Source organism: Cervus elaphus, chromosome 20 (genome assembly GCF_910594005.1).
Source record: "Cervus elaphus chromosome 20, mCerEla1.1, whole genome shotgun sequence".
NCBI lineage: Eukaryota > Metazoa > Chordata > Mammalia > Artiodactyla > Cervidae > Cervus > Cervus elaphus.
Window position 1 is genome coordinate 80,411,838 of NC_057834.1, and position 24,898 is coordinate 80,436,735.

At 37.3% G+C, this 24,898-nt stretch overlaps 1 protein-coding gene across 8 annotated transcripts in view; it reads left to right on the forward strand.

The window, feature by feature from the left end:
• COL24A1 (collagen type XXIV alpha 1 chain) overlaps nt 1-24,898 on the forward strand; it is a 382,349-nt gene that overhangs the window by 349,128 nt on the left and 8,323 nt on the right. For all 8 annotated transcript variants that reach the window (XM_043877542.1, XM_043877547.1, XM_043877541.1 and 5 more), the window contains 4 exons: nt 6,103-6,138; nt 6,243-6,269; nt 12,809-12,874; nt 13,526-13,694. In XM_043877542.1, coding sequence (XP_043733477.1) covers nt 6,103-6,138; nt 6,243-6,269; nt 12,809-12,874; nt 13,526-13,694 — 298 coding nt within the window. The remainder of the gene's footprint in view (nt 1-6,102; nt 6,139-6,242; nt 6,270-12,808; nt 12,875-13,525; nt 13,695-24,898) is intronic.

Genomic DNA, 24,898 nt, shown 5'->3' on the forward strand with positions numbered 1-24,898 from the left:
CTCCTCTTTTACCTTCATCAAGAGGCTCTTTAATTTCTCTTTGCTTTCTGCTGTAAGAGTGGAGTCATCTGCATATCTATGTATTGCTATTTCTCACGGCAGTCTTGATTCCAGCTTGTGTTTCATCCAGCCCAGCATTTCACATGATGTACTCTGCATATAAAGTTAAATAAGAAGGGTGACAATATACAGCCTTGACATATTCCTTTCCCAATTTTGAACCAGTCCATTGTTCCATGTCCAGTTTTAACTGTTGCTTCTTGACCTGCATACAGGCTTCTCAGGAGGCAGATAAAGTAGTCTGGTATTCTCATCTCTTCCAGTTTGTTGTGATCCACACAGTCAAAGACTTTAGCATAGTCAATGAAGCAGACATGAGATGTTTTTCTGGAACTGTCTTGCTTTTTCTGTGATCCAACAGATATTGGCAATTTGATCTCTGGTTCCTCTGACTTTTCTATATCCAGCTTGAACATCTGCAAGTTCTCAGTTTAGGGTTCACATACTGTTGAAGCCTAACTTGGAGGATTTTGAGCATTACTTTGCTAGTGTGTGAGATGAGTACAACTGTACAGTAGTTTGAGCATTCTTTGGTGTTGCCTTTCTTTGGGATTGGAATGAAAACTGACTTTTTCCAGTCCTGTGGCCACTGCTGAGTTTTCCAAATTTGCTGGCATATTGAGTACAGAACTTTCACAGAATCATATTTTAGGATTTGAAATAGCTCAGCTGGAATTCCATCACCTTCACTAGCTTTTTTCTGCAATGATGCTTCCTAAGGCCCACTTGACTTCGCATTCCAGGATGCCTGGCTCTAGGTGTGTGATCACACCATCATAGTTATCTGGGTCATTAGGATCTCTTTTGTATAGTTCTTCTGTGTATTCTTGCCACTTCTTAATATCTTCTGCTTGTGTTAGGTCCATATTATTTCTGTCCTTTATTGTGCCCATCTTTGCATGAAATGTTCCCTTGGTATCTCTAATTTTCTTGAAGAGATCTCTAGTCTTTCATGTTCTATTGTTTTCCTCTATTTCTTTGCATTGATCATTTAGGAAGGCTTTCTTATCTCTCCTGTTCTTTGCAACTCTGCATTCAGATCACTATACCTTTCATTTTCTTCTTTGCCTTTTGCTTCTCTTCTTTTCTCAGCTATTTGTAAGGCCTCCTCAGATAACCATTTTCCCTTTTTGCATTACTTCTCTTGGGGATGGTTGCAATCACTGCCTACTGTACAGTGTTATGAGCCTCTGTCCATACTTCTTCAGGCACTCTATCAGATCTAATCCCTTGAATCTGTGACTTCCACTGTATAATCATAAGGGATTTGATTTAGGTCATACCTGAATGGTCTAGTGGTTTTCCCTACTTTTTTAAATTTAAGTCTTAATTTGGCAATAAGGAGTTCATGATCTGAGCCACAGTCAGCTCCTGGTCTTGTTTTGGTTAACTATATTGAGCTTCTCCATCTTTGGCTGCCAAAAAATATAATCAGTCTGATTTCTGTCTTGGCCATCTTTTGATGTCCGTGTGTATAGTCGTATCTTGTGTTGGAAGATGTTTGCCATGACCAGTGCGTTCTCTTGGCAAAACTGTTAGCCTTTGCCCTGCTTCATTTTGTAGTCCAAGGCCAAACCTGCCTTATATTTGAAGCATATACAATATGTGATTCTTTTTAAAATTCATAGAATGTATAATTTATTCAAATGAAAAATTATCAAACTCTTTTAACTCAAGTAAACACTCTCCTTACATTCACACAGATGTCAAAATTAAAGTTCTCAATTTGTATACATATATGACCTTCTTTCTCCTGATGGAAAACATTAAGAATAAAATTGATAAAAAGCTTGAAAAATCACCATTCTAAAGTGAATCTTGGAGATTATCTTTACCAAACCTATTATGTTACAGTTGAGATATTCTAGATCCAAATGTACAACAACTCCTTCAAGAGCATACTGTTAATTAGGTACGTAGATAAGACCAGAGCTCAGTTCTCCCAAATCGCGTGCTTTTCTATTAATCATAGTACCTCTCAGAAAATAAGGGTCAGGGACAGCTTGTGTAAGGAAAATGGTATGTATACACCTCCCACCTACATTAAGAGTAGCCTGGCCACCCACATACAGATTCCATATGAATGGACTCCTGATATGCAGTTATTTTGCTATGTATTATAATTCACTCATTCCATCTTAACTACACTGCTGTCTAATAATTGTTGTTGTTTAGTCACTAAGTCCTGTCCAACTCTTTTGCAACTCCACAGACAGTAGCCCCCTAGGTGCCTCTGTCCATAGGATTTCCCAGGCAAGAATACTGGAGTGGGTTGCCATTTCCTTCTCTAACTGTCTAATAGTCTTATTTAACATTTCTAAACTCCTAATTAAACCCACTAAACCAGTGGTTCTCAACCAGGAACCATATTGCACCCCTACCCATGAGACATTTGGCAATGTGTGGAGACATTTTTGTTACAACTGCAGAAAAGAGAGAGTTGCAAGTGGTGTCTGTTGTATGGAGACCACTGACCCTGTCAGTCGGGTTTCTGTATTTAAATCAGGAAAGGGAAGCTCTCCCTACCTAGGCCGGCCGAAAGGAAAGATGATCCTGAAACAAAATCAAGACTGCATTTTCATAAAGGCAAAATCTAACATGCTGAGGTTTAAGGACATACACCTACCAGTATTTTTCAAGTTTAATGAAAAAGAATGTTACTTTTGAAGGATCATATGGGATTAAATGGAGAGGGAATTTATTTTCAAAGGTAGTGCTTTCACTAGAGCCAAATAACGTCCATAATTATTCACATTATTTGATTTCTCTTATAGGAAATTAACATAGACAATTGTAGTTTTATTATAAACTGTATGATAACCTTCTTTACATACTTATTTACATAATATCTAGAGAAAGTGAGTCACTTTTCCTCAGTAGTGGGTTAGGTAAAAGAATGAAATAAACTAATAAATATTTTATTGTTGGAATAATAATTTGTTTTACTTGGCCTTATTCTGTGCACTTATTTCATTGGGGTTGTCCTGCCCTGTCTTGTTTAGTTTGAATTTATTCCATTTTGTCATATTTGTGGTGATCTGACTTGTTCTAGATAACAAGCTCAGTAAAAATATTTTCTTCTTTCTATGACAAAAAGCTTTTTCAAAGATAAGATAGATATTTTGTACTAAACCTTCAGTGCAATTTTCCAAATGTCAGAAATATGCTAAGTAGGGTAAAAAGTTTATTTTTACAATGTTGATCCAAAATGGAGAAACTTACACAGCCAGCTTCACTCTGAGCCTCTGTATATTTAAAAGGCTATGTGCAACATAAAACTTCTCTAACTTATCATGCAGCTTCTGGGGTAAAAGTTTTATGCATTTTATGCTTTAAATTGTAATCATAAACCATGCAAACTAAGAAATGTCCAACAGACATGGTGTTGGAGTCCTCTATCCTTTTTAAGTTACTACGTGTTCTTTGTTCTTCTTGTCACAGTATATTTAGAATTGACAGTTTTGGCATAAAAGATACTTAATCAAGCATAGTATCAAGATTATCCAAAACTCAGTTGAGGATAAATTTTGCTTTGTCATCTTTTAACCATAACCTGAATTTGAATCAATGTAGTTTTAACATTCAGTTGACCATCAAGTAAGTTAAATTTTGAGCGTTCTTTACAGTGATTACTATTGTTCATTTTGAAAAATGTCAGCATAACTTTTCATATTTTACTATATACCAAACTATATTAGTTTAGAAAATAGAATAGTTAAATGTTTAACTATTTTTAATTTCTAAACTAATACTAGTTAATTTTAACATCATTCATTTGTTAACTATCTTTGAATACCTGCTGTGTATCAGGCAGTGTTCCTGTTCTAGAAAATTAAAGGGTGGTCACCTCTTGATGAAAGTGAAAGAGGAGAGTGGAAAAGTTGGCTTAAAGCTCAACATTCAGAAAACTAAGATCATGGCATCTGGTCCCATCACTTCATGGGAAATAGATGGGGAAATAATGGAAGCAGTGTCAGACTTTATTTTTCTGGGCTCCAAAATCACTGCAGATGGTGACTGCAGCCATGAAATTAAAAGACGCTTACTCCTTGGAAGGAAAGTTATGACCAACCTAGATAGCATATTTAAAAGCAGAGACATTACTTTGCCAACAAAGGTCCGTCTAGTCAAGGCCATGGTTTTTCCAGTGGTCATGTATGGATGTGAGAGTTGGACTGTAAAGAAAGCTGAGCGCCAGAAAATTGATGCTTTTGAACTATGGTGTTAGAGAAGACTCTTGAGAGTCCCATGGATTGCAAGATCCAACCAGTCCATCCTAAAGGAGATCAGTCCTGTGTGTTCATTGGAAGGACTGATGCTGAAGCTGAAACTCCAATATTTTGGCCACCTCATGCAAAGAGTTGACTCATTGGAAAAGACCCTGATTCTGGGAGGGATTGGGGGCAGGAGGAGAAGGGGACAGAGGATGAGATGGCTGGATGGCATCACCGAAAGCTGAGCATAGAAGAATTGATACTTTTGAACTGTGGTAGTCCCTTGGTTTGAACTGAACTGAAGACACTTTTAAAGGTCCACAGGAATGCCTAAGTGGTTAGTTGAACAGGAGGAAGGTGTCAAGGTGGGTAGAGAGTTTTAAGCAAGTATTGGAAGAGGAATGGGGATTAAATAGAAAAGGGAAGGAGGAGCATTCCTGATCAAGGAAATAGTATATGCAAAAGAATGCATGTGTGATAGAACTTGGATTATTCAGAGATCCACAAGAAGCTGGTTATAGATGGAGTGAAGGATGTGTTGAGGAGAGTAAGTGGAAATAAGTTCCAGAAAAAATAAGTTCTTGAAAAGGCAGGGGTGCACATTGACTAAGAACATGTACTTTTGTATTTAACTGATAAGAAATTTATACTTTATTCACTAAGCAGTAAAAAGCCATTGGATGATTTTAATTAAACAATGATATATTTAGATTTCTATTTTATAAGTAGAATGTAGTTAGCATAGTAGAAAGGAAAAAGTCAGGAAGTCAAATTAGTCACATGATCTTAGCTAGGGCTTCTATAACTAATTGCCATGGGCTAGATGGCTTAAATAGCAAACGTTATTTTTCATTGTTCTGGAAACTGGGAGATCCAAGATCACGGTGCTAACAGATTCAATGTCCAGTGAAGGTTCTCCACCTGGTTTGCAGATAGCTGCCTTCTTACTACAGCCTCACATGTAGAGAAAGATCATCTCTCCATTTTCTCTCTTTATAAGGGCACTGCAATTCAGAGGCTCCACATGATTTAATTAGCTCCAAAAGACCCCTACCTTTAAATATCATCACATTGGAGACTAGGGCTTCAGTATATGAATGTAGGAGGAGACACAAACATAGTCCATAGTGTGATCAGCACTAAACCAGGACATTTACTGTAAGGATGGAGTAGTAGTCTTTGGGAAAGATTTGGGGGTCAGATCAAGAGTAGTGGGTTATAGTTAGATGTTGAAGGAAAAGGAGATGTCTAAGGATACTGGACTTCCTGGTGGCTCAGACAGTAAAGAATCTGCCTGCAATGCAGGAGACCCAGGTTCAATTCCTGGGTTGGGAAGATCCCCTGGAGAAGGGAATGACTAACCACTCCAGTATTCTTGTCTGGAGAATTCCATTGACAGATGAGCCTGGTGGGCTATAGTCCATGGGGTCGCAAAGAGTCAGACATGAATGAACGACTAACACTTTCACTTTTTCACAAGAACATTGAAGTTCCTTTTTTTTAACCATTAGGTGAATGGTAGATAGAAATAACAGGGAAAACATAGTTGTGATTAACATTTTTAAATTTTACATTTCTCAGTTTAATATTAATAAGTTTGGTTTCTAGTAGTATCAACAAAACATGAGAGTATATATGCAGCTTGTTCATGAATGTGGGTGATAGCTGAATTCAAGAACATACAACCTCAAAATACTCAAATAACTTTGAATCTTATCACTTGCCTCGTACAAAAAGGCAATGATAGCAGTTGAATCTTAGTAGTTTTGTTTATACCAAACCAAAATTATAATGTATACATATTGTGTTTTGTCTCCATTTCTCCTAGGGTCCCCAAGGACCAAGAGGTCAACCAGGGCCTCCAGTGAGTTTATTTACATGTATATCTGTTTACCATTGATGCTTATATGCCTGTTTGGTTTGAGATATCTACTAAGTACTTAATTTTTTTTTTTTTTTGTATTATAGGGTCCACCTGGAGCACCAGGCCCAAGAGTAAGTCTTGATTTTGTTTGTTTTACCTTAGTATAATTTTTTTAAGCTTCTTCTATTAACTCTCTGTTAAAGGTATCCCTTTTGCCTACCTCTGTTCTTTTTGTTAATCTGATATAGAGTCTTTGCAACTCTAATAGAACTTTAAATCTGGGCTTCAGACTTTTTGTCTATAACATAGGATGGTATATCTTACTTTTTTGGATGGATTTGAGTTTTAAATAAGTAAAGTGCTCAGCACAATGTCTGACACAATTTATACTCACCAAATAAGAACTCCATCCGTTTCCTCCAGTTTCAGAATCCTCGCTCTCCTTCTTCAAATGTTCTTTTGTTGCCAACCAGAGTTCTCCACATTTTTAAGCTTTACATGAACGCTTCTCAGCTGCTGGTGGCTGTGGAAGCCCTCAGACTTCTCATGTATCAGTATTTGCTCGTGATTTTTTATAACCCCAAACTTGCTACTCCTATCTTTGAGGCAATACTTCTGTTGATTCATTATCAGCTATCATCTCCTGGCCTCAATGTTTCAGATTTATTTCTGTTATGTCTTGTATGCACTGTCTTACTTGGTAATATCTTTGTTTTCCCACTTATTACAAGAGGTCTCCTATCTTCAACCTCACCCATGCCCCATTCCTACAGAATTCTGGTCAAATGCAGCAGTCTTTTGTCTGATTTCCTGCCTAACCAAGATTCACTAATGGCTACACAGTTCAGACAAATGGCCAGTCCCATGCCTTCCAAGTCTTGCTTACATGCTTCTCTGCTTTGGATCTTTGAAATTTATGGCTGGTGGATCACTGCAGTTCACTCCCAGCAGGTCAGGAACTCTTCGTTCCCCTCAGCTCTTCATCAGGACAAGGAAAAACTTTCAAGCAAAGTGCCACAGGAAGATTGTCTCCTTGGAAACAAGAGATCTATTTCTCTAAGATTCTTTTAAAAAAATTATTCCCCCTTTCTGTCTGATGGGGATTGAAACCTTACTTACTTGGGATGAACATCAGTGCAAATGTCTTTTTTTAAAAAATCTTTACTTCCACTTCTCTATTCTTCCTTTCTTCCTCGATCGTCACAATGCATGGGTTAGAAAAGCTCTGATCAGTTGCCTTCTCACTTTATAATGACTTTGATATATCATAGGGGCCTTCCTAATAAAGAACAAATTGTAGAAAGATCATACATCATTGGTAAATTAAAGGTGTTTAGTGAAAATGTTTACATTAAAGTGCCAGATTTGGGGTCACCATTTTCCTCTCTCACTTGGAAAATCCATGTGTTCCTATACAGCCAAAATGAATTAGGACTTGCGAGAGATTTTTGCTCTGAGAAAAATGTGGATAAGAATATGTAACTTTGAGGAATTAGTAAGAGTATTAAATGAAAAAATATGTGTGCTAAATACTGTGTAGTTACCTTAGCTTTGGTTTTATCTCCAAGAAATCATGCCAAATCCAATATCATGAAGCATTTCCCATATATTTTCTTCTAAGAGTTTTAGCTCTTACCTTTAATTATCTGACCCATTTTGAGTTAATTTTTGTTTATAAGTAAGAGTCTAACTTCATTGGGTTTCATGAGGATATGAAAATTTCCCAGCACTATTTGTTGACAGACTGTTCTTTATAGGGAATGGCCTTGACACCTTTCTCAAAAACTATTTAACCATATGTGTAAGGGTTTATTCCTGCACTCTATTCCACTGGTCTATGTGTCTATCTGTATGCCAGTACCACACCGTTTTGATTATTGTTAACTTTGTAGTAAGTTTTTTTTTTTTTTACATTTTTTTTTTCAATTATTTTTATTAGTTGGAGGCTAATTACTTCGCAACATTGCAGTGGGTTTTGTCATACATTGACATGAATCAGCCATGGAGTTACATGCATTCCCCATCCCAATCCCCCCTTCCACCTCCCCCCCCGCCCAATTCCCCTGGGTCCTCCCAGTGCACCTGAAATTGAACTATGAAACCCCCAACTTTGTTGTCCCTCTTCAAAATTGTTTGGGATATATACTCTATTTTATAGTTACTAGTATAGTTATCTTTACCAGTGATATTTATTTCTTCATGTGGATTCAAACTTCTGTCTTGTATCCTTTATTTCTGTCCAAAGGACTCTCTTTATTGTTTTTCTAGGAAAGGTTTTCTAGTGATAAATTCCTCGGCACTTGTTTATATGGGCATGTCTTAATTTTTCCTTCATCTTGAAGGATAGTTTTACTGGATATAGAAATCTTGGTTGACAGTCTTTTTCTTTCAGCACTCCAAATATGTCATCCTACTGCCTTCTCACCTTTATGGTTTTTAATGAAAAATCCCATCCCTTGGATATGATGAGTCTCTTCTCTCTGCATTCAAGATTCTCTATTTTTAGCTTTCAACAGTTTGATTATGACGTGTTTAGGGGAATTCACTGAGCTTCTTGGATGCAGAGATTAATATTTTTCATCAAATCTGGGGCATTTTCAGCAATTATTTCTTGAAATATTCTTTCTGCCCCCTTTTTTCTGAGACTCCCATCATGCATACATTGGTATATTTTATGGTGTCTGTAGGTCTATGAGTCTTTTCCTTTTCTGTGTTAATTTTTCTTTTTACTCCTGACTGGATAATCTCAATAAACTGTTTTCAAGCTCACTGATTCTTTGTTGTCTACTGAAATCTACAGTTGAGCCTCTCAAGTAAATTTTGATTTCAGTTACTATTAACTTTCAACTGCAAAATTTATACTTGGTTCTTTTCTATAATTTCTATCTCCTTACATTTTTTATTTGGTAAGACATTTTTTCATGCTTTAGTTCTGTAGACATGATTTCCTTTAGTTCTTTGAATATATCTAAAATAATTAATCAAAGTTTTGTCTACTACATTCAACACGTGGGCTTCTGCAGGGACAATTTCCATTGATTGCTTGATTTTTCCCATGTATAGGAGTCACACTTTAATGTTACTAGGCATGGTCTGTCACTTTTTCTTGAAAACTGGACATTTTAAATAATATAGAGTGGCATCTCTGAAAGTCAGATTCTTCACCCCAACCTTAGTGTTTAGTATTGTTATTTGTTGTTTTTGTTATTTAGTGACTTTTCCTAATAAAGTCTATATTCTTTGACATACTGGAACACTGAGGTCTCTACTCAGTTAGTTTAGTGATCAGCTAAGGATTGAAGAGAGGTTTCCTTAAATGCCAGAACCAATGTTTCCAAGTTTTTGCCAAGGGTCTCTATGAGCATGTTGGAGCACCCCTTCAGTTCTCAGCCAGGCAATTGACAACTGTACCCAAGTCTTAACTTCCTATTTTCACAGAACCTGAAGATGAGCCAGAGAAGAGAGCTTAGGACCTTCTTCTGTTTTCCTGATAATGTGCCCAGCCTTATGCTTTTCCAGGAATATGTCAGACCAGAGCATTTCAGAATTTCTAAGGACATCTCATTCCCTGATTTTTCCTGTTTGCCCCAACTGTTTTCTAATGTTTCCAGCAGCCACAAAGCTAAACAATTCCATCTAAATTTTTTTTTAAATATTCCTTAGGAAAGACTTTCTGCACTGAGTGAGCTCTGAGTCAGGTAAAATAAAGATAGTCTTGCAAGTGGTGTCTTTAAGGGAACCACCAGAAAGGTCAAATAACAACATTTCACTGGAAAGGAGGCTTTGAAGCATCTCAGCCCCATTCTGCTCCCTCCTGTGGTTTCCAGGCTTCTTCTTTTCACTGCAATTGCAGGCTGTTGGTTTTCAAGGCTACCACAGAGCTGGAAAGAGAAGCATGGGAATAGGGCAAATTAAAGCTTTACAGAGCTCACTGCCCTTCCTGAAAATCAACTATTTTTCTGAAGTGAATGCTCCCCAGATTTACAGCAAGCATTTTGTTAATTTCTGTAATCCTTAAATACTTCATTCTGACATTCTTTTTTTCCAGTTTTCTCATTGCTTTTATAGAAGAGAGAATTCTGGGAGGTCATTATTCCACCATTTTTCTTGTCTAAGTCTCTGATCTTCAGCACACATTTTTTAAATATTCTCTGTGATGAAATGGAAGAGCATATAAATCAGTTCTGCTGCATTGAAGTACAATGGTTGACTCAAAAGTGCTTGTGGAATCCAGTTGCAAGCTGAACTAGCTGCTTTTTTCATGGAACACCATTTTTACTTGTCAGGATGACAGTTGTTTAAACATGAGTATTTGGCAGATATTTTCTTGAAAATGAATTAAGTGAGCCTGTCATTTTAAGGAGAAAAACTGACAACTTGATACCAATAATAAATTTCAAGCAACAGTAACAATTGAAAGCTTGCATCTATTACAAGTTTGACAACTTCCCAATAGTTCTGTTTTTCTGATGGGATTGGTGATGATGTTAATGAATGTAATCTTTTGATACAACATAACGAAATGTGTATTTGGAAGGACTGCATTATTTCATTAACCATTTTCCAAGTAATTGAATCATGAATTTTTTTTTAAAATCATGATTTTTAACAAAGTAGGTAAATGATTTTTTTTAGAATCCATCTTTTAAGTTTGATAGATTAATAGATTTTAATATGAGTATAAATTTTATAAATAAGTTTTCAGACTTCACATTTCAACTAACCCTTACTTAACTCACTCCCATTTGTCAAGTTGTGGTATAATATCAAAGAAGAATATCCACAATTATTTGAAAAGGCTACTAAAATATTTTCTTGCCAACTGCATATCTTCTTTAAGGCCAGATTTTCTTCATATAGTTCATATAGTTCAGCTAAAATAACATTTTAACAGATCGAAAATAGAAGCAAATATGAGAATCTAGCTATTTCCTATTAATTCAGACATTAAAGAGAATACATAAGGATAAAACAGTGCCACTCTTCTTATAAATTTTTTAGTTTTCAAAAGTTAATTTTTCATTAAAATATTTAATTAACATGTAACATGTTTATTTAAAGGTAATTAACAGTTTTAAATTTTATATTTTAATTCATACTATGGTAAATATCAAAAGCTATAATTTACATAAATAAAAGTTCTTTAAAGCCCTTAATAATATTTAAAAGTACAACAGAGTCCTGAGTCAGCAGAGCCTGAGAACTGCTTATTCCTAGTTTTTCTATGATCAAAGCTCTAATGACAAATAAAGGTGACTGTTGTTTCCTACTTAATTCAATTGCCCATATTTAGTGCCAATATTTTTTTGTGACCCATGTCCAAAATCTGCCAATTCTCACAAACATGATGGTCAGAATTAACGTGCACAGAATTTTTAATGCTAAAGCCTTTCTTCTTGAGTAGGCCATGCTTCTCTATCTCCAGGCCTTTGTGTTGGCACCTCTGCCTAGAAAACTCTCCCACCCATTCTCCTAACAATTCATATTTATTTTTCAGATCCCAGTTCAAATATCACTACCTCTAGGAAGCCTAGGCAGATCTATTCCTTCCAAGTCTCTTATATCCTCCAGATTTGATTAAATAAGACTCTATAATTTCTCTTATAGGTCCATGCACTTTTCTTTAATAGCACATATCCCAATTTGTAAATGTGTTATTTTTTAGATTATTTGATTGATGCCTTTATCGACCTCTAAACTTTAGCTCTACAAGCGCAAGGTTGTTTTGTTTTGTATTATTTGCTTACCATTTTATCCTCAATATGTGTTTGGCAGCATACATATGCAGAATGAGTCAAATATTTTCCAACATGAAAACCACATGTTGAGGCAAGGATGAGTATATTTTGTTGATTGTCCCATCATTTTAAATAGTTTTCCAAATTATCAACCATGAGTTATGAGAGATGTTGAAGAGTTTCTATTATATGGAATGCAAGTAAAAAGATATATCAGCAGTACAATCATTCTGAAAGAAATCAGATGCTTGATTTGCTCACACATATGCCATTTCACAGAATTTTCTCCCAACTTATGCTTCTTAGTTTCCAAGCTTTTTAAAAAATAAAATATGAAAAGACTTTTTACTAATGGTTATTCTGGGTCTTTCTCTAAAAATAACTTTTAGTAAATGCTGGAGGAGATTGTATTCATGTTGTATTATTTCTTTTGGGACTAATGACACATTTTCCAACTTCAGAAATTGTTTTTAAGACCACAGAAGTATCAGATTAAACTAATGTGGTGACTACCTCAGGACAGTAATATTTTATTCTATTTTTCTTCCAAGAATGTAACTGTTAAAAATTACTACAGTTATTTATTCTTCACTTTACAATTTATTAATGGCGGGGATCATATTTCATCCTTCTTCTATGTGAGTAACTTTTGTGTATGTTTTCAGGCAGCAGAGACAGTTTTTCATTTGCGAACTCTGGACTTTGGTCCTGTTTTAATTAGGAGACTTGAAATTTGGATGAAGGCAGCATATTGTCCTTTCAGATAGCTAGGCAATATTTGTGAGATCAGTCTAACCATAAGAGTTACAAACCCCTTTCAGATAATAAGTCTAGTATGCTTTAACAGCAGTGCTTTCAGAATTTATAGCCTTTACTTTAGAGAACTCAGTGTTAATATTATTGCTAATCTCAAATGGTTTTGTTTTACACAGAAACAAATGGATATCAATGCTGCTATTCAAGCCTTGATTGAATCACATACTGCCCTACAGATGGAGGTAATATATCTGCCTTTATTTACATTGGCACACTCAATCTACAAATTAAACAGAAATATTTTTTCAGAGGCCAAAATGTGACTTTATCTCAAGGCCTGTATTTACAAGAGATTAAAAGTAATGAAACAATTTTTAAGGACAAAGAAAACAATTTTAATAAACAGAAATACATGCATAAGATTTTTAAGGAAAACTTTTAAAACAAAAATATCGTCAAAGGATTTTCAAAATAAGAATTTGGAAAAAAAAAAAAGAATTTGGTATTACAGAAGACAATAGTTAAATGAAGTTAGCCATTTCTTAAAATGGCATCTATCATCACTATTCATTTTTCTTAACCTCTATTTATTCATTATATATAGGTTTTTTTTTTAATTATGCAGTAGGGATAGTAATTGTTAAGTTTTATGTCAGCTTGAAAAGTAAACTTTTGAGTGTGAATTTAAGCTCTTGTTAGGATCAAGATGAATAAAACACAAATAATGCTTATAGTTAAATATAAACTGTTCTTTACATCCTACTCTCAACTCACTGAACACAATAGGAGTACACTTTTCTTCTGTCTTGATCTTTGTTGATCATTTGGGTTACATACTGGTAATGACTACTCTATGCTTCTTTGCTAATATGATTTTCATGATGACTTGGCAGAGCTACCAGAATACTGAAGTGACTTTAATTGACCACAGTGCAGAGATCTTCAAAACCTTGAACTATCTTAGCAATTTACTACACAGCATCAAGCATCCTCTTGGCACACGAGATAATCCAGCACAAATCTGCAAAGATTTGCTTAACTGTGAACACAAAGTATCAGACGGTAAGTTATTGGTTTCCTTAAACTGTGATATTTCATTTCATCATTTCAGTGTGTTTGAGATTTCGAGTGTATTTATGCCAAATCTTATCATTTTTTATGAAACCCTGGCAGAGGCATTTTAAGGTCATCAAGAACCAAATACATATTTCTGTAGGTAAATATGGTTTCTGATATCAAAGTATTCTTTTTTAAGGTTTTGCTTTATAAAGATCTTCTACTACAAAATCTGACATATCCCCAGACTTTCTTACCCCATCTATGTCACTTGCTTATACTCTGTGCTTGGAATTCATGTTAAAAATAAAAATACGAAAGGTTAACTTTTGAACTAACAGACAATATTATCTGTCAGGACAACCAGAGTTGGCAACATGAAGAAAGAGATCATAGTTCCCCCCTCTACTACACTCCCTAAAATAAATTTTTACATAAAATGGAATTTAAATGCCTCATTTTGGAATTTGACTGTAAAGATGGAGGCTTGTCATGCTTGGAATCTTCTCATCCTCACATTGATACCTCAAAATCCATTAGCCAGAGTTGCAAAAGTAAAGCCATCAAGCAAAAGGTTTAAAGCAAGTGGAGGAGCCACTACTATCTGATGATCAATAGGGAAACCCTGTCTGCTACAATATGTCATTTAATTTTAATTTTGATGGGGTCTATATAGTCAGCTATACAATCAATGTGAGTAGTTATTTTTGGTAAAAACTCTAGTCCTAACATACAATGATACATATGCTGACTTGAAAATAAGTTATTTAATTCTGTAGGATGGACAGTAAGTTCATATTTTATTTTTATACACATGTGTTTACATACAGATATACATGTCTAAATACATATTTGTCCAGAAGCATCTTCCATTCTAGAAGTGTAGCAAAAATATTTGTTTTATTTATATTAATAAAATACTTCTATAGCTGTTTCCTGCCCTAGATTATCACAAAAACAAATAATATTTCTAGTTATGGCTGCCCTTCATAATAAAATTTGACTCTTTCCTATATTTGAGGGTATAAAAATGTAATTCTATAGAACTGAAAGGAACAAAGATATTATAGGACATACCAATTACTAAAATCTAATTCAAGATCTACCTTCCTCATAGGAGAAATAGCTAAGTTGTGTGGCTTGCAAGGTATCAGGAAAGTATTTATGCCAAAAAATACTTTCATCACTAGGAGATTGTAAGTGCAGTAGAAAAACACAAAACAACACGGAAGGGGGAGGGGGATATGATAGAAAGTAGGGTTGGGGGTGAAGTTTTAAATAGAGTAGGTAGATAAATAATTTCTGAGGAAGTGGCATTTGAGCAATATCTGGAGGAGGTAAGGGAAGAAGCCACAGGAAATCTGAGGGAAAGAGCTTTCCAGGAAGAAGGAACAAATGCAAAGACCCTGAACCTGTATTTAGCATGTCCTATTAGCAAGAAGGTTAAGGTGACTGGAAGAGGGCATAAGGAGAAGAATGGTAGGAAATTAAGTCAGAAAGATGTCAAGAAACCAGATTAAATAGGACATTATAGACTAATCAAAAGACTCTAGCTCTTACTCTGAATAGGATGGAAAACTTTGGAAGAGTTAGAGCAAAGGAATGACAAGACTTGACTTAAATTTTGAAATGTTACTCTTGGTGATGTATTGCAAATATAATGAGTTTAATGAGGACAGGGTAGAAAGAGCCATTGAGAAAGCTACAAAATTTAATCCAGTAAAAGATGATGACGGTTTGGACTACAGTTAGTGGTGGGAAAGTGGTTAAGAAATGGTCAAGGAGGAGGAGCCAAGATGGCGGAGGAGTAGGACCGGGAGACCACTTTCTCTCCTACAAATTCATCAAAAGAATAACTGAATGCAGAGCAAACTTCACAAAACAACTTCTGATCGCTAGCTGAGGTCATCAGGCGCCCAGAAAAGCAGACCATTGTCTTCGAAAGGAGGTAGGACAAAATATAAAAGATAAAAAGTGAGACAAAAGAGCTAAGGACGGAGACCCGTCCCGGGAAGGGAGTCTTAGGCGGCCTTGCTTGGGCTAGGGTCCGGGCCTGAGTGCCCTGAGGACAATCGGGGGGAGCTTCTGTGAGGTGCCAACTTGAACTGTGGGAGACCAAAGGAGAGAGAGAAAATTGACCGGCGGGAACACACTGCCGGCCGTTCGCAGAACAAAGGGAGGGGAAAGTCCCGAGAAGAGCTCGCAGGCTGCGGACCGGCCCAGCCCCTCCGGAAGCAGGAGGCAGGGGGGAGGGGAAGGTCGCGGCGAGACACAGGGCGCAGGCACCCGACCGGCGCGGGGCGGGGACTGGGGCTGGGGACGCGGAGGGCGGAAGGCGCGCGCACCCGCCTGGCGCCAGCGGAAACTGAGACTGGGTCCGCGGAAGGGAGTGGGTGCGCCACACCTGGGGATAGCGCGCCCACCAAGCCCCTGGCTGCCTGGACCGCTCTGACGGGGAAGGCACAGAGAGCAGGCGCAGCTTTTCCTTCCGCGCTTTTGTGTAACACCCGAGGGCTGGAACCTCGCGCAGCGCGGGGCGCGCTCCATATAGAACAGCCGGGAGCCTGAGCAGCGCAGACGGAGAAAGCAGCGTCAGCCCCTTCCGGCAGCGCCAGCCCGCCCCCGCAGGGCCAGCCCCTCCCCGCAGCGTCAGCCCCGCCCCCGCAGGGCCAGCCCCTCCCCGCAGGGCCAGCCCCGCCCCGCAGCGTCAGCCCCTCCCAGCAGCGCAACGGAACTAGCTACCTGAATAAGAGTCCGCCTCCGGCCGCCTGTGTCAGGGCGGAAATGAGCCTCTGAAGAGACCGGCAAACAGAAGCCAAATAAACAAAGGGAACCGCTTCAGAAGGGACTGGTGCAACAGATTAAAATCCCTGAAGAAAACACCGACTTCACCGGAAGGGCCCTGTAGATAGCGAGAAGTGCAAGCTGGAACGAGGAGCTATCTGAAACTGAGCCGAACCCACACTGACCGCAACAGCTCCAGAGAAATTCCTAGACATATTTTTACTTTTTTTTTTATTTTTCTGTTTTTTCTAAGTAAGGAAAAAAAAAAAATTTTTTTTTCTTTTTATATTTTTCTTTTTTATTTTTTCTCTTTTATTTTCCTTTAAAATTCCCTATTACTCCCCCATTACTCCTTAACTTTCATTTTCATAGATTTTTACGATTTTTTTAATTAGGGGAAAAAAAAATTTTTTTTTTTCTTTCTTTCTTTTTTTTTTTTTTTCTTTTTCTTTTTTTTTTTCTCCTTTTTCTTTTTTTTTTTCTTTCCTTTTTCTCTTCTATTTTCTATTTTTCTTTTTCTCTTATTTCTTTTAAAGTCCTCTAGTACTCCTCTACTACTCTTCATTTTCATCTTCACTACACTATAACCTTACAAAAAAAAAAAAAAAGAGAAGCCCTATCTTAAAACCGAAGATTATTCCCTCCCAATCTTGACTCTCTGTTTTCTACCTCAGAACACCTCTATTTCCTCTTTTCCCCTTCTCTTCCCCATCCAATTCTGTGAATCCTTGTAGGTGTCTGAGATACGAGAACACTCTGGGAACAGACAGCTGCGTAGATCTGTCTCTCTCCTCTTGAGTCCCCCTTTTTCTCCTCCTACTCATCTCTATCTCCCTCCTCCCTTTTCTCCTGTTCATGTAACTCTGTGAACCTCTCTGGGTGTCCCTAACGGGGGAGAATCTTTTCGCCATTAACCTAGAAGTTTAATTATCAGAGCTGTATAGTTGGAGAAGTCCTGAGACTACAGGAAGAATAAAACTGAAATCCAGAGGCAGGAAACTTAAGCCCAAAACCTGAGAACACCAGAAAACTCCTGACTACATGGAACTTTAAGTGATAAGTGACCGTCCAAAAGCCTCCATACCTACACTGAAACCAACCACCACCCAAGAGCCAATAAGTTTTAGAGCAAGACATACCACGCAAATTCTCCAGCAACACAGGAACATAGCCCTGAATGTCAACATACAGGCTACCCAAGGTCACACCTAACACATAGACCCAACTCAAAACTCATTACTGGGCACTCCATTGCTCTCCAAAGAGAAGAAATCAAGTTCCACGCACCAGTACACTGACGCAAGCTACCCTAACCAGGAAACCTTGACAAGCCAAACGTCCAACCCCACCCACTGGGTAAATCCTCCACAATAAAAAGGAACCACAGACCTCCAGAATACAGAAAGTCCACTCCAGACACAGCAATCTAAACAAGATGAAAAGGCAAAGAAATACCCAACAGGTAAAGGAACAAGAAAAATGCCCACCAAGTCAAACAAAAGAGGAGGAGATAGGGAATCTACCTGAAAAAGAATTTAGAATAATGATAATAAAAATGATCCAAAATCTTGAAAACAAAATGGAGTTACAGATAAATAGCTTGGAAACAAAGATTGAAAAGATACAAGAATTGTTTAATAAAGACCTAGAAGAAATAAAAAAGAGTCAATTAAAAATGAATAATGCAATGAATGAGATCAAAAACACTTTGGAGGGAACCAAGAGTAGAATAACGGAGGCAGAAGATAGGATAAGTGAGATAGAAGATAAAATGGTGGAAATAAATGAAGCAGAGAGGAAAAAAGAAAAAAGGATCAAAAGAAATGAGGACAACCTCAGGGACCTCTGGGACAATGTGAAACACCCCAACATTCGAATCATAGAAGTTCCAGAAGAAGAAGACAAAAAGAAAGGCCATGAGAAAATACTCGAGGAGATAATAGCTGAAAACTTCCCTAAAATGGGGAAGGAAATAGCCACCCAAGTCCAAGAAACCCAGAGAGTTCCAAACAGGATAAACCCAAGGCGAAACACCCCAAGACACATATTAATCAAACTAACAAAGATCAAACACAAAGAACAAATATTAAAAGCAGCAAGGGAAAAACAACAAATAACACACAAAGGGATTCCCATAAGGATAACAGCTGATCTATCAATAGAAACCCTCCAGGCCAGAAGGGAATGGCAGGACGTACTGAAAGTAATGAAAGAGAATAACCTACAACCTAGATTACTGTATCCAGCAAGGATCTCATTCAGATATGAAGGAGAACTCAAAAGCTTTACAGATAAGCAAAAGCTGAGAGAATTCAGCACTACCAAACCAGCTCTTCAACAAATGCTAAAGGATCTTCTCTAGACAGGAAATGCAGAAAGGTTGTATAAACGTGAACCCAAAACAACAAAGTAAATGGCAACGGGACCACACCTATCAATAATTACCTTAAATGTAAATGGGTTGAATGCCCCAACCAAAAGACAAAGATTGGCTGAATGGATACAAAAACAAGACCCCTATATATGCTGTCTACAAGAGACCCACCTCAAAACAAGAGACACATACAGACTGAAAGTGAAGGGCTGGAAAAAAATATTTCATGCAAACGGAGACCAAAAGAAAGCAGGAGTCGCAATACTCATATCAGATAAAATAGACTTTCAAATAAAAGCTGTGAAAAGAGACAAAGAAGGACACTACATAATGATCAAAGGATCAATCCAAGAAGAAGATATAACAATTATAAATATATATGCACCCAACATAGGAGCACCGCAATATGTACGGCAAACACTAACGAGTATGAAAGAGGAAATTAATAGTAACACAATAATAGTGGGAGACTTTAATACCCCACTCACAACTATGGATAGATCAACTACACAGAAAATTAACAAGGAAACACAAACTTTAAATGACACAATGGACCAGCTAGACCTAATTGATATCTACAGGACATTTCACCCCAAAACAATCAACTTCACCTTTTTCTCAAGTGCACACGGAACCTTCTCCAGAATAGATCACATCCTGGGCCATAAATCTGGTCTTGGAAAATTCAAAAAAATTGAAATCATTCCAGTCATGTTTTCTGACCACAGTGCAGTAAGATTAGATCTCAATTACAGGAAAAAAATTGTTAAAAATTCAAACACATGGAGGCTAAATAACACACTTCTGAATAACCAACAAATCATAGAAGAAATCAAAAAAGAAATCAAAATATGTATAGAAATGAATGAAAATGAAAACACAACAACCCAAAACCTATGGGACACTGTAAAAGCAGTGCTAAGGGGAAAGTTCATAGCATTACAGGCTTACATCAAGAAACAAGAAAAAAGCCAAATAAATAACCTAACTCTACACCTAAAGCAATTAGAGAAGGAAGAAATGAAGAACCCCAGGGTTAGCAGAAGGAAAGAAATCTTAAAAATCAGGGCAGAAATAAATGCAAAAGAAACTAAAGAGACCATAGCAAAAATCAACAAAGCTAAAAGCTGGTTTTTTGAAAAAATAAACAAAATTGACAAACCATTAGCAAGACTCATTAAGAAGCAAAGAGAGAAGAACCAAATTAACAAAATTAGAAATGAAAATGGAGAGATCACAACAGACAACACTGAAATACAAAGGATCATAAGAGACTACTACCAGCAGCTCTATGCCAATAAAATGGACAACTTGGATGAAATGGACAAATTCTTAGAAAAGTATAACTTTCCAAAACTGAACCAGGAAGAAATAGAAGATCTTAACAGACCCATCACAGGCAAGGAAATCGAAAGTGTAATCAAAAATCTTCCAGCAAACAAAAGCCCAGGACCAGATGGCTTCACAGCTGAATTCTACCAAAAATTTAGAGAAGAGCTAACACCTACCTTACTCAAACTCTTCCAGAAAATTGCAGAAGAAGGTAAACTTCAAACTCATTCTATGAGGCCACCATCACCCTAATTCCAAAACCAGACAAAGATGCCACAAAAAAAGAAAACTACAGGCCAATATCACTGATGAACATAGATGCAAAAATCCTTAACAAAATTCTAGCAAACAGAATCCAACAACATATTAAAAAAATCATACACCACGACCAAGTGGGTTTTATCCCAGGAATGCAAGGATTCTTCAATATCCGCAAATCAATCAACGTAATACACCACATTAACAAATTGAAAGATAAAAACCATATGATTATCTCAATAGATGCAGAGAAAGCCTTTGACAAAATTCAACACTCATTTATGATTAAAACTCTCCAAAAAGCAGGAATAGAAGGAACATACCTCAACATTATAAAAGCCATATATGACAAACCCACAGCAAGCATCACCCTCAATGGTGAAAAATTGAAAGCATTCCCCCTGAAATCAGGAACAAGACAAGGGTGCCCACTGTCACCACTACTGTTCAACATAGTGTTGGAAGTTTTGGCCACAGCAATCAGAGCAGAAAAAGAAGTAAAAGGAATCCAGATAGGAAAAGAAGAAGTGAAACTCTCACTGTTTGCAGATGACATGATCCTCTACATAGAAAACCCTAAAGACTCTACCAGAAAATTACTAGAACTAATCAATGAATATAGTAAAGTTGCAGGATACAAAATTAACACACAGAAATCCCTTGCATTCCTATATACTAACAATGAAAAAACAGAAAGAGAAATTAAGGAAACAATACCATTCACCATTGCAACAAAAAGAATAAAATACTTAGGAGTATATCTACCTAAAGAAACAAAAGACCTATACATAGAAAACTATAAAACACTGATGAAAGAAATCAAAGAGGACACAAACAGATGGAGAAACATACCGTGTTCATGGATTGGAAGAATCAATATTGTCAAAATGGCTATTCTACCCAAAGCAATCTATAGATTCAATGCAATCCCTATCAAGCTACCAACGGTATTTTTCACAGAACTAGACCAAAGAATTTCACAATTTGTATGGAAATACAAAAAACCTCGAATAGCCAAAGTAATCTTGAGAAAGAAGAATGGAACTGGAGGAATCAACCTGCCTGACTTCAGACTCTACTACAAAGCCACAGTCATCAAGACAGTATGGTACTGGCACAAAGACAGAAATATAGATCAATGGAACAGAATAGAAAGCCCAGAGATAAATCCACGAACCTATGGACACCTTATCTTTGACAAAGGAGGCAAGGATATACAATGGAAAAAAGACAACCTCTTTAACAAGTGGTGCTGGGAAAACTGGTCAACCACTTGTAAAAGAATGAAACTAGAACACTTTCTAACACCATACACAAAAATAAACTCAAAATGGATTAAAGATCTAAATGTAAGACCAGAAACTATAAAACTCCTAGAGGAGAACATAGGCAAAACACTCTCTGACATAAATCACAGCAAGATCCTCTATGACCCACCTCCCAGAATATTGGAAATAAAAGCAAAACTAAACAAATGGGATCTAATGAAACTTAAAAGCTTTTGCACTACAAAGGAAACTATAAGTAAGGTGAAAAGACAGCCGTCAGATTGGGAGAAAATAATAGCAAATGAAGAAACAGACAAAGGATTAGTCTCAAAAATATACAAGCAACTCCTGAAGCTCAATTCCAGAAAAATAAATGACCCAATCAAAAAATGGGCCAAAGAACTAAACAGACATTTCTCCAAAGAAGACATACAGATGGCTAACAAACACATGAAAAGATGCTCAACATCACTCATTATTAGAGAAATGCAAATCAAAACCACAATGAGGTACCATTACACGCCAGTCAGGATGGCTGCTATCCAAAAGACTACAAGCAATAAATGCTGGAGAGGGTGTGGAGAAAAGGGAACCCTCTTACACTGTTGGTGGGAATGCAAACTAGTACAGCCACTATGGAAAACAGTGTGGAGATTCCTTAAAAAACTGGAAATAGAACTGCCATATGACCCAGCAATCCCACTTTTGGGCATACACACTGAGGAAACCAGATCTGAAAGAGACACGTGCACCCCAATGTTCATTGCAGCACTGTTTATAATAGCCAGGACATGGAAGCAACCTAGATGCCCATCAGCAGATGAATGGATAAGGAAGCTGTGGTACATATACACCATGGAATATTACTCAGCTGTCAAAAAGAATTCATTTGAATCAGTCCTAATGAGATGGATGAAACTGGAGCCCATTATACAGAGTGAAGTAAGCCAGAAAGATAAAGAACATTACAGCATACTAACACATATATATGGAATTTAGAAAGATGGTAATGATAACCCTATATGCAAAACAGAAAAAGAGACACAGAAATACAGAACAGACTTTTGAACTCTGTGGGAGAATGTGAGGGTGGGATGTTTCCAAAGAACAGCATGTATACTATCTATGGTGAAACAGATCACCAGCCCAGGTGGGATGCATGAGACAAGTGCTCGGGCCTGGTGCACTGGGAAGACCCAGAGGAGTCGGGTGAAGAGGGAGGTGGGAGGGGGGATCGGGATGGGGAATAAGTGTAAATCTATGGCTGATTCATATCAATGTATGACAAAACCCACTGAAATGTTGTGAAGTAATTAGCCTCCAACTAATAAAAAAATTAAAAAAAAAAAAAAAAAAGAAATGGTCAAATCTTTGGATAAGCTTTAAGGTAGAGCCAGCAGGTTTTTTTGTTGATAATTCAGATATGGATTATAAAACAGAATGATAAAGAATGACTCTAAGAGTTTTGACTAAAGGACTAGAAGAGTGGAATTGCTGTCTATACAGATAGAGAAGCAGGTTTGGAATCAAGATGAGGAGTTCAGTTTTGGATGTATTTGAGATGTCTTTTAGACATTCAAGGAAGTTTGTCAAGTAGGTAGTTTGCTATTCTGGAGAAAGGTCAGGAGAGAGGCCCTGGTTATGGATAAAATGTATAAAGTAATTTGCATATAAATAACATCTAATGCCCTGAAACTCTCTAGGACTACCTAAAGAGTAGATTTTTTTTAAGTTCTAAAAACTGTGCCATAGAACTCTTCCATGTTGAGAGATCAGGGAGTTGAGGAGGAACTAGCAAAGAAAACTAAGAAGAAGCTATCATTGAGATAGGAGAAAAAGTAGATGAAAGTGAAGAAAATGTTTGCCTGAAGAGGCAGGGATCTACTGGGTCAATGTCAAGTTAGGTGAAGGCTGGGAAAAGGCTACTAGATTTAGTAATGGGAAGTTCTTTGATGCTTTTCGCAAGAGCAGTTTAGAGGAATGGTAGCAGTTAAAACTATCAGGTTTTAAGAGAAAATGGTGGAGCTGGAGAGTTTCCATCCTCAGTTATGAAGCAGGTAATTCAATTTGCCTAACTAAATTTTTAAAAGTTAAAAGCATAAAATACTGACAAAGTAGTAAGGATTTTGAAGAACACAGCAGAGATGGGCACACACTTACAGCTGCTTTTGCCCTGGGTGCATCCAGCAACTGAGTAGTGCAATAGGGGATCAAAGGTTGGAATCCGAAGCCCACAGATGGTAGGGATTCAGGCTTTCAAAGGGCTATAATCTGGGAGTAAAAACGATGGGATCAAAGAATTAATGCAGTCAGGACACTAGAGAGAATGAGCCAAAATGAGAAGAGAGGGGAAATCATGGAAGAGATCTAGCTGTAGGTAATAAACCTAAAAAAAGCCTAGGGCATGGCCTTGGGAGTTAATGATGAATGTAAACAGAACAGGAAAAGCGTACAAAAAATTGGTGGGAAAGAGTTGGAGGAACTGAGTAGAGGTCAGAATATTACAAATACCAACCACATGGATGTAAAATCACCAATAATTAGGTTATAAAGAGCTAGCCAAAAGCTAAAAGTAAAGAAATAAAGCTGATGATGGCAACAGGAACAGGTGACAGGCGATAGAGTGTGATGACAACAATTTTACCATGGAGTGTTCTCAGATTGAAAGCAGGGAGAATGGTCTGAAAGTGGCAACAAGGAGCAAGAAAGACCCCTTCCTGACTCAGGCACAATGCTGTAGAGGCTGTGGCAGAAAGGGCCTGCATGGAAGCAGTGTTCTCAGGAGAGAGCCAATTTTGAGTTCAAGCATTTAGGCCTACAAAAGATGTATTATGGTATAATGCTTATACCCTAAAAAAAAAATGAAGCCCCCTACCAATTCACCAGTGAACAACAATGCCTGAGTTCAAAGCACTCCATCCCATATAAGAATGAGATCTTGCTTGATGGAAAACCTTTTATAAAGCCTATGTTCGCTCACATAGTAGAGGAAACTATTTCTTGAATGAGAGATGATGAGTCAAGATATATGTCTACCTCATTAGTTAAGAGACTTTCCTAATGGCTCAGACGGTAAAGCGTCTGCCTACAATGCGGGAGACCTGGGTTTGATCTCTGGGTCGGGAAGATTCCCTGGAGAAGGAAATGGCAACCCACTCCAGTACTCTTGCCTGGAGAATCCCATGGACGGAGGA